Raw genomic sequence first — 14,737 nt, forward strand, 5'->3', positions numbered from 1 at the left:
AAGGGTTGGGAAGTTTTCCCCAATTATTTCTTCATATACTCTTCCCAGCCCTTTACTCTTTCTTCTTCCAGAATGTCAATGATTCTTTTCTTCACCATATCTTCTTGCATCTTCTCGTGCTTTAAGATTTTATGCTGATTTTTCAGCATTTGATTATTTTAATATGGTTATTTTGAAAGTTGATTTCCCTTGCCTAAGATTTTATTGTTGCTTGGGTTTGCACTGAAAGTCTCCTTTGGCACTTGGTTTATCAGTAATTCCCAGTCTGAGCAAGGCCAAGGTCTTCCGCGGGAGATGCAAGTCTGTTTGGACATCTATAGCAGATTTTGCAGAATGGCAATTTGCCAGAGTGCACTTTCCCTGTCTTCCCAGCAGATGGTGCTCTTGTGCTACCTCCTTCCCTCAAGCCTGCTTTTTCCTTACTGCAGCACCTGGCTGGGCAGGTCCAAATAAGGTGGAATTCCAAACAATGCAGCAGGGCTCCATGGGTGCTGTAGATTGCCACTTCCAGGGATTGGTTTGGGTGCTGTGTGCTTTAGCGAAGAGACCACTTGAGTAAACTATTGGTCTAGTGATTCCCAGGCTTCTGAGTAGAAAAACCTTGGGCTGTGGGTTTGAGAGTTGCACCTTCCCCACTCCTCACCCAGCTCTGAAGTGTCCTCCTAGCTGGCAGCCTGCAAGACCCCTGCCTGCTGTGTACCTGTGGGCCACTGGGGTTGCGGGAGGAGCTCTTGGTGCTTCCATATGGTTCTCTCTCTTGTCCTTGCCTCTCCACCCTTGCACACTGTGAGTACTGCGGGCTTCTGTGGAGAAAAGATACAGACAGCGGAACATAGAATGTCTCTTTTGCCTGCTAATTGTCAAATTGGCTCTGCTCTGCTCTTTGTCCCCTCTCCTCCTGAGGGGAGGGCCCACCATGGCCTGCCTCTGAGTTGGAGGGTATGCCCTGTGCCCTGCAGCAAGTTCTCTGTGTGTGGCTAAAATAAGTCTGTTGATTTCCTGAATTCCCATATGGGAGCTCCTGGCTGTAGCGCTGAGGGATGACTCCCCAACTGGTTGTGGTGATGGGATTGTGGGAGTGCTCAGCTCCTACCTCATCTTCTGGGCCAGTGCACAGCAGTCAGCCCCAGAGGCGGTCACGATTAAGTGAACTCACCCCATCCTCTCAGTCATAGTTTCTCCTCTTTTTCATCCAGGTCCTCCCTATCTGGCCGCTTGTACCCTGGAACCACTGCCCTGGTCATTTTCTGCCTTTTCTCTAGTTATTCCACCATGGAGAAGTTAGCTCTTCCTCTCCTATTCTGCCTTCTTCCCATCTTATCAACTCTTTTTGAAGCTCATTAATATAGGTATTCCTCAGAAATTTTTTAAAACCAATCTTCTCTTTTCTCTTGAACCTTTCTCCCTTAGAAAACCCATCTCCTCTTATGCCTTCGGTTTTTCCTGGGATGTTATCTGGAAATCTTTATTTTTGTGTCATACTTCTCTCTGTGCATCAGGTCCTCTGTGAAGCTACATGTTAGGCCACCTTACCTGCCTTTCAGGTATCTGAAATGTTATATATCTCAAATGGAACTCATCTTCCTTCCACAACAGCTCCTTATGCAGTTTTCAGTTTACTCTTTGAAGTACTTTCCACTTTAAATCCTGCTTTCTATTGTCTCTGCTTAAAAGCATACTCATTGCTTTTTACCTAGACCATTTTGTCTCCAGTCTTCTAATCTCTTAATTCCATTTTATGCAGGTTTTCCCCAATCATTAGTCTTTTCTTAGCTTTCTTTTTCTCAGATCTCTTCGGTAGTGATTACCCACATACATGTTCTCTGACTAGTGTAGGGCATTGTACAGTATTAAGTACTTAAGTCAGTAATTAGTAAAATGTGTGGAGAGACTGCAGAAGTTTCAGAAGGAAGCACCATTAAGTATTTGCTGAAATGAGTGCACTGTGGGGGAGAAGGGAGAGGAGTTGGACTTTCATAAAGCACCAGGGATACTCAGGATTACACTAGGGATTCAGGATCTCTAGGAGGAAGATGACAGCTGATTTTTTGGTGTTAAAGAAATCAGGATGGAATTTAATTTTGGCACAGAAAAGCCCAGAAAGGCTTTTGACAGACTCTTGAAGAAAATTAAAGGGTCTTTTACCCACTGAGATATTAAAATAGGTAGTGACCTATTGGTTTTGGGTGTTTCATTGTTTGTCAGGTAGAAATTCTTGGGGCACCTTCTACATTACTGATTATAATTCTGTGGATAACAGCCTTTTGTGATGCTATTTTTCTTCCTTGGGAGTTTGTGTTCTTCACCTTGGGGGCTTCTTAGAACACATATTGCTGGGCCCTACCCCAGAGTTTCCGATTTGGTGAGTCTGAAATGGGGCTGCCGATATGGATCACTTTGAGATCCTCTGCTCTACATCGTCTTCCACCTGCTGGTCAGGTGATTCTTCTTACTTGCAGATCTGATCTCTCTCCTCTGAAACCTTTCAGTGGTGTTCCTTCATCCGAACTCCCTAAGAGTGCATAACAACTTCACTCTGACTGAACATTTCCATTGCCCTGTCCTTTTCCCCTGAGCCCTGCTTCCACATTCATGAATTATGTTTTCCTTCCTAATACTGTTTTTGTTTTTGTTTTTGTTTTTGTTTTTTAACCTCTCTCTGCCTTTGCTCATACTTTTCTCTTTGCCCATCCTGTTTCCATACTCTGGCTCTTTGTGGAAGATGATTTATATCCCTCAGGTTCTGCTTTAGTTTTTATAGCCTTCCTGAAGCCTCATATCAGGGCAGTTAATTACTGGAACTCTGAGAAGCTGAAGAAATGGTATAAAACACCCAGATAATCACACTAAATAGATTGATAATGTTCTCCAACTTGAGTGGGTCTTGTGGTGCCAAACTTGAGTATCTCTACTATCTTTTTTTTTAACAACAGCTTTATTGAGATATGTTTCACATACCGTACAATTCATCCATGTAAAGTGTACAATTCAGTGAGAGTTGTACAGCCCTCACCACAGTCAATTTTAGAACATTTTCATCATCCCATATTCAACAGTAGTTACTTTCTATTTCTCCTTCCCCTCACCCCAAAGTACTGACTGACTTTTTGTCTCCATAGAGTTTCCTTTGTGGGCATTTCACATAAATGAAATTATACAATATGTGGTCTTTTTTTTTTTGACTAACCTTTTCTACTTAGCTTAATGTTTTCAAGGTTCTTCCATGTTGTAGCATATATCAGTACTTCATTCTTTTTTTGCTTCCCCAAAATACTCTATTGTGTGAACATACCAGATTTTATTTATCCATTCATCAGTCGATGAATGGGTTTCTACTTTTTGGTCATGTGAGTTGTTTCCGCTTTTTGGCTACTGTGAGTACAGTTACTATGAAAATTCAGTCAACATGCTTGTGCAAGTTTTTGTGTGGACAAATATTTTCATTTCTCTTGGGTATATATCTGGGAGTGGAATTCCTAGGTCTTATGGTAACTCTATTAAGCATTTTGAATAACTTCTAAACTGTTTTCCAAGGTAGCTGTACTACTTTACATTCCCACCAATGTTGTGTGAAGATTCTAATTTCTCCATATCCTTATCAACACTTGTTATTGTCTAATTTTAATTATTGTAATGGTTGTGAAGTGGTATCTTTAAAAATTTTTTTTATTAGAGAAGTTGTAGGCTTGCAGAAAAATCGTGCAGAAAATAGAGTTCCCATATTCCGCCCCCCATTATTAACACCTTGCAACAGAGTCTAATTGTGGTTTTGGTTAGCATTTCCTGATAATGTTGAGCACCTTTTCTTATGTTTATTTGCATGTTTCTATTCATATATCTCTTCTGGAGAAATGTCTATTTCTTTTCTACTAACTATAATAATTAGTAATTTGGGAATGGCTGTAATACAATAAAGTCTTAGCTTAATTATGGCTAAAATTGCTTTGCTTTTCTAGGAGTTGGTAATGTTTCTCTTGGAATATAATGCAGACACTACTGTTGTTAATGGGAGTGGACAGACAGCAAAAGAAGTTACTCGTGACAAGGAAATCAGAAACATGCTTGAAGGTAAATCTTAGAGGTTTTAATATAAACATAATTTATGAAATTATAGCCGTGATCCAGAGTGTTAATAAAAATGGCTTCTGAAATGCCAAAATAGATGATACAAAGCTGGTGCTCTAAAGATAATGCAATTTAGAAGTCATTGATTGGAGACAAAATGATCTATGTGAGTTTCCTCAGGGCATCACTTACAGCTTTTAAACTCTTAATTTGTATAAAATTATGACAAGTTCTGTTCTCTGTTTTTCAAATCCTCAACAATATTAAAAGTAGAAAATTAAGACATGAGGGAGTATAGCTGATGGGCTGAAGAAACAGGATAATGAAGGAATATAGAAGTGCAGGAAAGAGAAGCTATTAAGAAGTATAGCAATTTGGAGTCATTTGAGATTGGGGAAGATAGATCTGGCCAGCTCAGTTATCCTGAGGATTTCCTTGTAGTACAGCAGCCTACAGAAATTTCTTGATGGACTTCTTCATTGTTATGAACATCAAAGATTAAATTGCATTTAAGAAGACATTAATTTACAGTAACTGAGAGGGATTTCTCTAAAATAGTTTAAAATAACATTTTTATGCTTGTATTGAGAAACACTCACACATTGAGATCATTCTCTGAATAGCCAGCATTTGCTATTATTTTTTTGGTAGTATTTATTTCTTTTGTAGAGAAGAGAATATTGCCTAATTTCTACTTTTATGATTTTTGAATTAGAGTTGCAATTTCATACATATTTGTGTTTCTTTCCTTTGAAATTCAGAAAATGGTGATATCATAATTTCAGATTTAAAGGGTGTTGGTTTCTTAATGTTACTTATTAATATTTTTATCTAGGTAAAAACCAGGGTCCTGTTTTTTATTACTCTCCAATTGGCCTGGAGAACTAAAATCTTCCCACTTGTCCTCTAGTTACAAAATAATGTCTGTCAGGCATCTTTATGCCAATGTTGTAACTTGCTCCTGCATTTAAAATGAACCTTCTAATATTCAATGAATAAACAAATCAACACATAACGTCTCCTGTGAGATACTGTACTATGTGCTTTGGGGAGATGTAGGACACATTAGATGTGGTCCCTGCTCTATAATAAATTGTGTTCCAGGTAGGAGGGTGAAGTACTCTCTTGCATACTGTCCTATCTGTCATTTTAATTGTGACAAGATGAGAACCCAGGACTGAGGTTTTCCTGACAGACTGGCCTGTTAGGTCAGCCTGACAAGTTGCCATTTAATAGGGCCAACTTTAAAGACATGTTCTTAAGTCCCCAAAACTCAAGGACAAGGGCTTAGTTGACTTTACAGGCCCATGATTTGTCAGCTGATGAGGTCCTTGCCTGCGGAAATAGAGTTAGAGACTTAATTGAATGATTCTGCATTGAGGAGTTCATCCTGGCCCAGTGTAACATCACCTGTGGGTAACGTGTTAAGTGGGTCATTGGCAGATTGCGGGGAGTGCATCCAGCAACCCACCAAGGCCATTGGTTGACCAGAACCCAAATCATAGGATAATGCATGAAAACAGGAAATGTTTTGTCCTAGAAAGAAAGATGTTGGCAGGCATAAGGAGATCATACCCAAGCATGTGAAGAGCTGCTGTTTGGAATGGAGGGTTGGTCTTATCTGTGGCAGAACCAGGACCGGGTGATAGCCCACTCAATAGAGTGCCAGGAGATCTGACTTTGGATCCAGTGTATTGTAATAATGACTTGGGTTGCCTTCAAAGGTGACGTGAGTTTCCCGTGACTGGAGGTATTCAGGGAGAGGGTGGACTGCTACTTAACAGGAGCAGAGAGGAATATCTTCTTTCTCTATAACTCATTTGTCTTTTTATTTTGAAAAAAAAATTTAAACCTATGGAAAAGAATGGTATAGTGAACCTTATTAAGTCTTTCACTTAGATATACCAGTTATTATTATTTTGTCATGTCTGGTTTATCTTTATATATTATTTAATGTTATTTATTTACTTTTAAATTTTCTGCTGAACCATTTGAGAGTAAATTACAGATATCATGATACTTTACCTCTAAATACTTAAGTATCTCTTAAGGATATTTTCTTACATAATATAACTATCAATTTCAGAAAATTTAACAATATAATACTGTTTTTATATAATAGTCTATATTTAAATTTTTCCAACTGTCCAAATAATGTCCTTTTGGTATAGTTTTTCCCAATCCAGGATCCAGTCCAGGATCACACTGTGCATTTGTCATGTCTCTTTAGTCTCTTTTTATCTGGAACAATCCTTCAGCCTTTGTTTTTCATGATATTGACATTTTTGAAGAGGGAGGCAATCATTTTGTCAAATGTTCCTCGGTTTGAGCTTTTCTGTTTTCCTATGATTAGAGTCAGGATATGCATTTTTGCCAGGAACATTTATAGGTGATGTCTCCTTTGTCAGTGTATCACATTGAGAGGCAGTTCATTCCGTTATTGATGATGTTAGTTCTGATCACTGTTGGTCCACTGTAAAAGTACCTTTTTCCTTTGTAATGAATACATAACCCATGGGGAGAAAAGCTGACATGTAAATATCCTGTTCACCAATAGACTGTTAGTTAGGGGTTTTAGCATCCTGTGATAATTCTTGCCGGAATAATTTTTATATGGTGATTGCAGAGTGGTAATTTTCTATCTCAGGGAAATACATTTGCCAGATACTCCCCTTATCTCAAGTGCACTACTCTTTAAGCTACTCTGTGCATCGGGCACAAGTGTCTATTAGGCTAGAGTTAGACTACATGGCCTCTCAGTCTGTACTAATTTTGGATTCTGATTGAAAAGATGGAGTTGGTTTCCAGTCATATTAAATTAAAAATTTATAGAATAAATGATTTTGTTGGATTTGAAGTATTTGCTTTAAAAACATTTAGTGAGTTGTAAAATAACATGACACACACCAGCATCTTCTATCCTTGAGTTTTCAGTTCCACACCCATACACCTCCTCTCCTTTAAAAAAAAAACAATGTTGAACGTGGTAACACATATGGAGCATATATATATGCAGAAAAGTATATATCGTTAATGTACAGCTTGCTGAATTTTCATAAAGTGAATACATCCATGTAAACAGCACCCGCATCAAGAAATAGATTGTACCAGTGTTCTAAAACCCCCTGAAAATGGAACATTTACTTTTCATGGACTGAATCAACAGCTTCTTTCAGTCTTGAGTGAACACAGGACAGGAAATGTCTAGGAACGTATGCACAGTTTTCAATCCCAAATTCCTATCTATTTTCCTCCATTTATAAGCATATACAATCTAGAAAGAAACAAGGTGCTTTTTATCTTCCTTCCCTAAAGTCCAGAACCAGCATTAAACTTTAATTCCTTATTCAATAAATATTTACTGACCAAATACACATTGTTCTCAACTTTGTTGTAAAATGCCTAGGATGCAAAGAAAAGTAAGAAACGGGTACCTGGGTGGACGAATGAATAAGGGGATGCATTACAGCTTGAGGTAGTGCATGTACTGGTGAAGGTGTGTACAAGAAGGATGAGGCACAGTTCTCAGAGGGCTCGTCATCCTGTAGCCAGAGGAGGAGGAGCAGTGAAGAGGAAAAGATTGAAGACAGTGAATCCTCACAAAAGAAGGCAGCTCTGAAGTCCAGGCAGAGGCTTGGCCTTCCTCCTCTGAGGGAGAGGAGTTGTATGGGTGTGGAACTGAAAACTCGAGGATAGAAGATTCAGGTGTGTATCATGTTAGTCATTTCTTAAGACAAAGCTAAACTAATTCCAGTTATTTTGTGTTCAATAAACTTGTTCCCTGTGGTTTAAATGAGATAGCAATGACTGATGAGGAGGAGAGTAATATGTTCTTTCCTTTTGCAGCTGTATTGTGTCTCATACAATGGTTAGCACAGAGTAAGTACTAACTATGAATAAATGTTCATATGTTTTCCCAGTCACCTAGCTCCTCAACCTCTTCCTTTTTCTGTGACTTACTTTAGCCAGGAAGACCTCTAAGAAACTTTAAAAAAAAAAGTTTAATCTAATAACACATATAGAGCACCAAATTTCCTATTAAAAAATATTGTGGTTAAATATGTACAACACAGAATTTCCCATTTTAATCATTTTCATGTCTATAGTTTAGCAATGTTAATTATATTCATAATATTGTGCTATCATCACGATCATCATTCTTATCAAATCTTTTTCATGGCCCCAAAAAGAAACTCTCTACCTGTTAAGCAGTAACTCCGCATTCCCCCCTACCATGCTCCTGCCCCTGGCAACCTGTAATCTACTTTTTATCTCTATGAATTTGCTTATTCTAGGTATTCTGTATAAGTGAAATGATACAATATTTGTCCTTTTGATCTGGCGTATTTCACTCAGCATGATGTCTTCAAGGTTCATCCATGTTGTAGCATGTATCAGAACTTCATTGTTCTTTACAGCTGAATAATATTCCATTGTGTGTATGTACCACACTTTGCTTGTCCATTCATCTGTTGACGGTGAGAAACCTTTTGTAGTTCCTCCCTGGAAGCTTTTGCACAGGACATTGTACACATATCTTAGTGGGATTATTAAGCTTTTCTATGAACTTCCTTCTCTTCTGTAAGCCAAAACACAAATTCAAATCTAGCAGAAATTAGACTTTAATATGTATTCCAACTTCTTAAATGAATCAGTTTGCTGGGTGCTCTCTTTTGTTGCAAGCATAATTGAGACGCAGCATGGACTCCGGACCCAGCCTGCCTAAGTTCAAATCCTGGCTCCTCTGCCTCTCAGCTGTGCAGCCTTGTTAACCTCTTGGTATCTCAGTTTATTCATCTATAAGATAGGAATAATAGTAATACCTACCTCAAAGAGTAGATACAAGAATCAAATAAGTTAATGATGTTAAAGTTTGAATAGCACTTGGTACATAGTAAGTACTATAGTATTTGTTAAATAAATAACATGAATTTTATATACTATATGGACGTTGACACAAATCAACATGTATTTACATGTTTCATACATCTTCCAATGTCATTTCTTATTACTTTTCTCTTCACAATCTAAGGTTCTGTAAGGTATGAACCTCACTTACCTACCTTTCCCAGATGGATATGTAATAGTATTTCTGTATGCAAAAGGAATTCATAATTATTTGTGACGGCTATTGTAGTGAGTAGAATACTTAAAGACCTCTGTATTGAAAATATAAATTCTTTCAAACTTGAAAGAAGCTGAAATCTGTAACCTGAAATGTAAGGCAATGGAAATGATAAAATCTAAGTATATTTGAATTACAGTTCAAAACAATTTGGTTTTTCTCACCATGATCACATTTTTCTTTATGCATCTATGTAATGAATTTGCTGATGGGATCCTGAATAGGAGTGGAGTAATATTTGCTTTCCTTTTGCAGCTGTAGAAAGAACTCAGCAAAGAAAACTTGAAGAATTACTTTTAGCAGCGGCAAGAGAAGGCAAAACAGCAGAACTCACAGCTCTGGTAAAAAACAAAACAGTATTGCTTTGCTTTACACTTTTGGTTAATTTTTCTTTAATGTTAAATTCATAACTTGGTTGGATGGTGGGACCAAAAACTCAAGAGATCATAAAATAGAACAAATGTCCTTAAGTATCTAAAAACACTTATCACAGTAATAGTTTAAGTAGGACACGTTTTATATTGAGATGTTTCTTTTCTTGGTTTCTGATTTACACTCCCACCCCTGTACTGAAAACCTGATGGATACAAATCTGAATTTTCAAGGCAAATAGTAAATGTAAAGGCAGCTGTTTTCTTCCTTCAAGTTAAGCCAATTTAAAATTGAAACACAATATATGGGACCCTATAAAGGAATAATTTTCTCTAATTTCAATGAGCAGTTAAGTCCTGAAAGGAATGTTTTACTTCTAGAAAGTAGCATATAAAGAAGGGAAAGTATTTTGCAATATTTAGATCATGTGGATGTCAGGGCATACTGAGAGCTTTGCCCATCCACCGCCCCCCACTCCCCCCAGAAGACCTGCTTTCCAGATTGCATTTCCTGCATGGTCTTGTTAAATACAAAACACTAAATTTGTTCTGAATTCAGAACTGAAGCATCACCATTGCTTTAAAGTTATTTCAGTACATTTAAAAGAGCTTCTTTGGTTTCCAAATACGGAGCCAAAAACATTTTTTAAACTTTGTGAAATGGAGACTATATAAAGAAGACTCTAAAGCAGTAAGTTGGGAAAACAAATTCAGTAGAACTTTTTTTCAGTTTAACATTTATGGTTTTAACTTCTCTGAACGACTCTACACTGATTTATAATTTTGCTGCCATAACTTTGAACTACAAGGCTAGTAGGAGGGAGCAAGTCTTAGTGAAATCTTAAGGTCCCGGGGTGGTGGGTGGCACCAGCATAGGGTACCGTGCCCGCTGTCAGGAGCGGGGACTAGAGTCGGGCCTGAGACTTTGTGGCCCCTGAGGACAAGTGTGGGAGGTGGCCGCGGTGGCTGGTTTAGTGAGTAGAAGTTACTGGCAGCCTCTATGCCAGGGAACCCAGCTGTCCTCCAGCCCGGTAGTGTGAGGACGCACCTGAAACATTCAGGTGCTCCTTCAGGTCTGTCTTTGATATGTAATTCCGCATCGCATTTCTTCCATTGTTAGCTCAACAGGCCCAACCCTCCTGATGTTAACTGTTGGGATCAGTTAGGAAATACGCCCCTGCATTGTGCAGCTTACCGGGCCCATAAGCACTGTGCCTTAAAGCTTCTAAAAAGTGGAGCGGATCCTAATCTGAAGAACAAAAACGGTAAGCATGTTGGTGAAAACTATTGTTGATCATTTTGAAGCTATAAAATTAAGTGCTTTGCTTTAGTATCCAGCCTTTGTTAAACTGTATAGTCATTCATTCTGAAGTCAAGACATATATACAAAAGAAAAAACAAACTTACTACTTTGCTTTCCAGTTAACTCTTAAGCATTTAATGAATGTGTTCTCCTATGGAGTGGTGGCTAAACTGGATCCTGCCTTACAGGAAGGATGTGAACTGACAGTTACAAAGACAGAACTGGATAACCGGAAGAGCAGCTGCGAAAGCTGCCCTGGTTATTCAGTGGAGGGGTGTCCCAGTAGGTCTTCAGGGTGCTTCCCTCTGCTTACAGCCAGACTGGATGAGGACCGTGTGTTTGCCGACATCATAGCCTCATCCCCATCCCCAAACACCATGGTATTGCTGGTGTATGTAGCTCTCCCCTATTAGATTGAACTCCTGAGATCTTGTTTTACCTGGCACCTGGGGTGTTGCATAGCACGTAATGCCTTGTAAGTGTTGTGTGTTGCATTGAAGATTTGGGGAAATTAGGAATAGCTTCATGAGGGAATAGGTTTTTGGTATAGATCCCAAAGTCCTAGTGGGATTTAAAAAATTGTTTCATCTGTAATGACTTCAGTTTATTTCTTTAAGGGAAGGTCTACCCCCACCCCACACACATACTCTTTCTTTTATTAAATATGACCACAATATCATTATTATCTAGTGAGATTTTAATAAGCAATTTGGGCGAGGGTATTCTAGGGAGAAAGGCATCAAACTGAAAAATGTAGGCACAGATTGACACATCCAGGGGTACCAGAAGGGGAGCAGTAGTAGGTAATCTTATGAACGCAGGTAAGACTTGTATAGCAGAAAGCCTTTAAATGCTGGGCTTGATTTGGAAGGTCAGGGGAATCCCAGAAGACAAATAAGTGAGCAGTGAAGGGATGAGGTTAAAACTGTGCTTTAGAAAGATAAATATAATTACAGTGTCAAGGAAAAATTACAGTTAGGCCCAAGACTAGGGGGAGAGCCCAGTAGGACCATCAAAATGGTCTCAGATGAGAGGTAATGAGGACCTGAATTTTATTGACATCAGTGGGGCTAGGTAGGAGGAGATTAGCTATAGAAGCTCCTGCTTCTCTTTGCTTCTCTGGATTTGCCCTTATGCTCTGGCCTGGCACTGTACAGTAGAACAATACTGTAAGCCACATATGTAATTTTAAGTTTGCTGATCACCACATTAAAAAGTAAAAAGAAAAATATGAAAGTAATTTTGATAATATATTTTATTTAAAACAGTATATCTGAAATACCATTTCTACATGTAATCAGTAAGAAAAATTTTCAATGAGATTTTACATTCCTTTTTTGATATGAAGTTTTTGAGATTTGGTGTGTTACACTTATAGCACATCTCAATTCAGACACATCATATTTCCAGTACTGAATAGCACATGTGATTAGTTTCTGCCACACTGGACAGTGCAGTTCCTAGCGTATCAAACCAAGTCTGTCTGAATCAACTGTTGTCTCTACCAGAAATGCCCTTTCCTTGCCTGTCCACCTGGTAAGCTCCTTCAAGAGTTGCTTCTTCAGGGAGGCTTTTCCTCTGTCCCTGAGACAGATACAGATTCTTTCTGGAATGAAAGTTAGAGGAGAAGCTGGGGGATGGGGAAAGAGAAGCATTAAAAATGAGAGGAATCTCAGCTCCATGGAAGCCAAAGGAAGAAAACATGCAGAGAAAGGGGGTAGGATGTTCATCAGTGTCATGTGCAACTGAAAGGCTGTAAAAGATAAACATGGAGAAGGAGCTGTGGGATGCAGTGACTCTGGCGCTTGTGGTCATGTCTGATTGAGAAATTACTACTGGGTAGTTGGATAAAAGCCACATTAGGGGGTCAGGATTGAGCAGAAAATGAGGAACTGAGAAAAAGAATGGAAGGAATGGCTCTATGGCCAAGTGAAGATGATTTTTTTTTTTTTAAAGGAGAAAAGAAATTTAAGAATGTTTGAAAGTTAAGGAACAAGACAGTAGAAAAAGAATTTATTGATTTAATTGTGAGAGCTAGAGTATGTGATTTTTAGAAAGGTAATGTTTATGGTAACAGCAAAACCAAAATAAGTAGAAACATATTTAATAATAGATGTGTAGGCTTTTATGGAAAAATTATAAACACTAATGAAAGATATAAAAGGAGATCTAAAACTTGCAGAAACCTGGCACGCTTTTGGTAGGGAAAGCTCAACATTAAAAAGCTAACAGTTCTCCCCAAACCAATCCATAATTCAAAGCAATTCCAGCCAGAATCCTCAAGGGTTTTTCACAGAACCTGACCAGCTTATTCTAAAATTTATACAGAATAGGAAAGGGCCAAGAATTTTGAAGGGAAAAGAGATAGGGAAGCTTGCTGTGCTAGATAAAAAAAACTAGATTGAATCCGTGGTAATTAAAACACTCACTTATTCAACACATCCTTATTGAGTGCTTATTGGGTAATATGTGTCAGGCACGATTGCCAGAGACTAGGATTATAGAGCAGTGAAAACAACATGGGCAGGCCCCTGCTTTCCTGGAACTTACACCCCAGTGGGGAAGGAACAATAAAAAGAAAACTAAAAAGCAGATATTTAATATGTGAGATGGTGTGCAGTGTTACGAAGAAAGAAGAGAGGCAGAGGGGATAGGGAGTGCTTGCTGGGTGCAGAGCAGGGTTGCTATGTTGTATAGGGCAGCAGGAAAAGCTTCTCTGGTGTGGTGATAATGAAGTCTTAAAGTCTGGGAGATGAGCATGGTTCTAGGCAGAGGAGACAGGTGCGAGTGTGCTTGATGTGTGTCAGGAAAAACAAGGAGGCTGGTGTGTCCAGAGGGAGTGAGAGGAAGGGAGGGTGGTAGGAGGGAAGCCAGAGACGTAATGAGCACTAGATCCTGAAAAGCCTTGTGGGTTATTTCAAGAATTTGGTTTGCACTCTGCATGAGATGGGAAGATATTGGAGGGTTTTGAACGTGGCAGTGATATGATCTGACTTTTACGTTATAAAATGATCACCTTGGTTGTTGAGAGAATAGATTCTAGGAGGGACGGTGGAAGAAGGGATAGCAATTAAGTGGTGGGGTTGGAGGAATCCAGGTGAGAGATGATACTGGCTTGGATGAGGATGGTGGCAGTAGAGATGGTAGTAAGTGATGGATTTTTGATGTATTGAAAGATGATATTAGAGTGGTTGGGACTCTTAGCAGTTTGGATGTGAGGTATGAGAGAAAGGGAGGAGTCAGGGTTGACTCTGAGGTGTTTGGCTCGAGCAGTGGGAAGAGCTGCGAAGGGGGAGACTGAGGGGTGGCAGGGTAGTGGCTGCTGGGAATTAGTAGTTTGAAATTTAAAATTTGAAATGTTGTTCCAACCAAATGAGACAGTTGGAAATAGAAGTTTGAGTTTATGGGAGAAGTCTAGGTAGAGATATAAATTTGGGAATCTTTAGCACATAGAGTTATTTGAAGCCATAGAATGGATAAGGTCACTTAGCAAGATGCTAATATTATTTCAGGATGGATGAACCAACCAGTAGTTTAGATGCTGAAATATGTATAAATGGGAGCTTGATAGACAACAAAAGTAGCATTATAAATAGGTGGGGAAGAGTTTGAATAAATAGTACTGGGACAGTTGTCTAGCTTTATAGAAATAGGTAATTGTAGATTCTATTTCATATTGGATACTAAATTCTCAGTAGTTTAAAGACCTAACCATACAATAAAAAACATTAAAACTTGAACAGAGGCTTCTTCTTCTGTCCATAAAGGAGTTACAGAGACTAGATTTACCAGCAACCCCCCCACACACACTTTTTTTCAACATTATTTTGGAAATCCTGGCCAGTACAATAAAGCAAAGAAACAGAAATATAA

General features: G+C 38.7%; 1 protein-coding gene across 3 annotated transcripts in view; it reads left to right on the forward strand.

Moving 5' to 3' along the window:
• OSBPL1A (oxysterol binding protein like 1A) overlaps positions 1-14,737 on the forward strand; it is a 360,414-nt gene that overhangs the window by 120,515 nt on the left and 225,162 nt on the right. For all 3 annotated transcript variants that reach the window (XM_037806384.1, XM_037806381.1, XM_037806383.1), the window contains 3 exons: positions 3,957-4,068; positions 9,446-9,531; positions 10,682-10,826. In XM_037806384.1, coding sequence (XP_037662312.1) covers positions 3,957-4,068; positions 9,446-9,531; positions 10,682-10,826 — 343 coding nt within the window. The remainder of the gene's footprint in view (positions 1-3,956; positions 4,069-9,445; positions 9,532-10,681; positions 10,827-14,737) is intronic.

This window comes from Choloepus didactylus, chromosome 16 (genome assembly GCF_015220235.1).
Source record: "Choloepus didactylus isolate mChoDid1 chromosome 16, mChoDid1.pri, whole genome shotgun sequence".
Taxonomy (NCBI): Eukaryota; Metazoa; Chordata; class Mammalia; order Pilosa; family Megalonychidae; genus Choloepus; species Choloepus didactylus.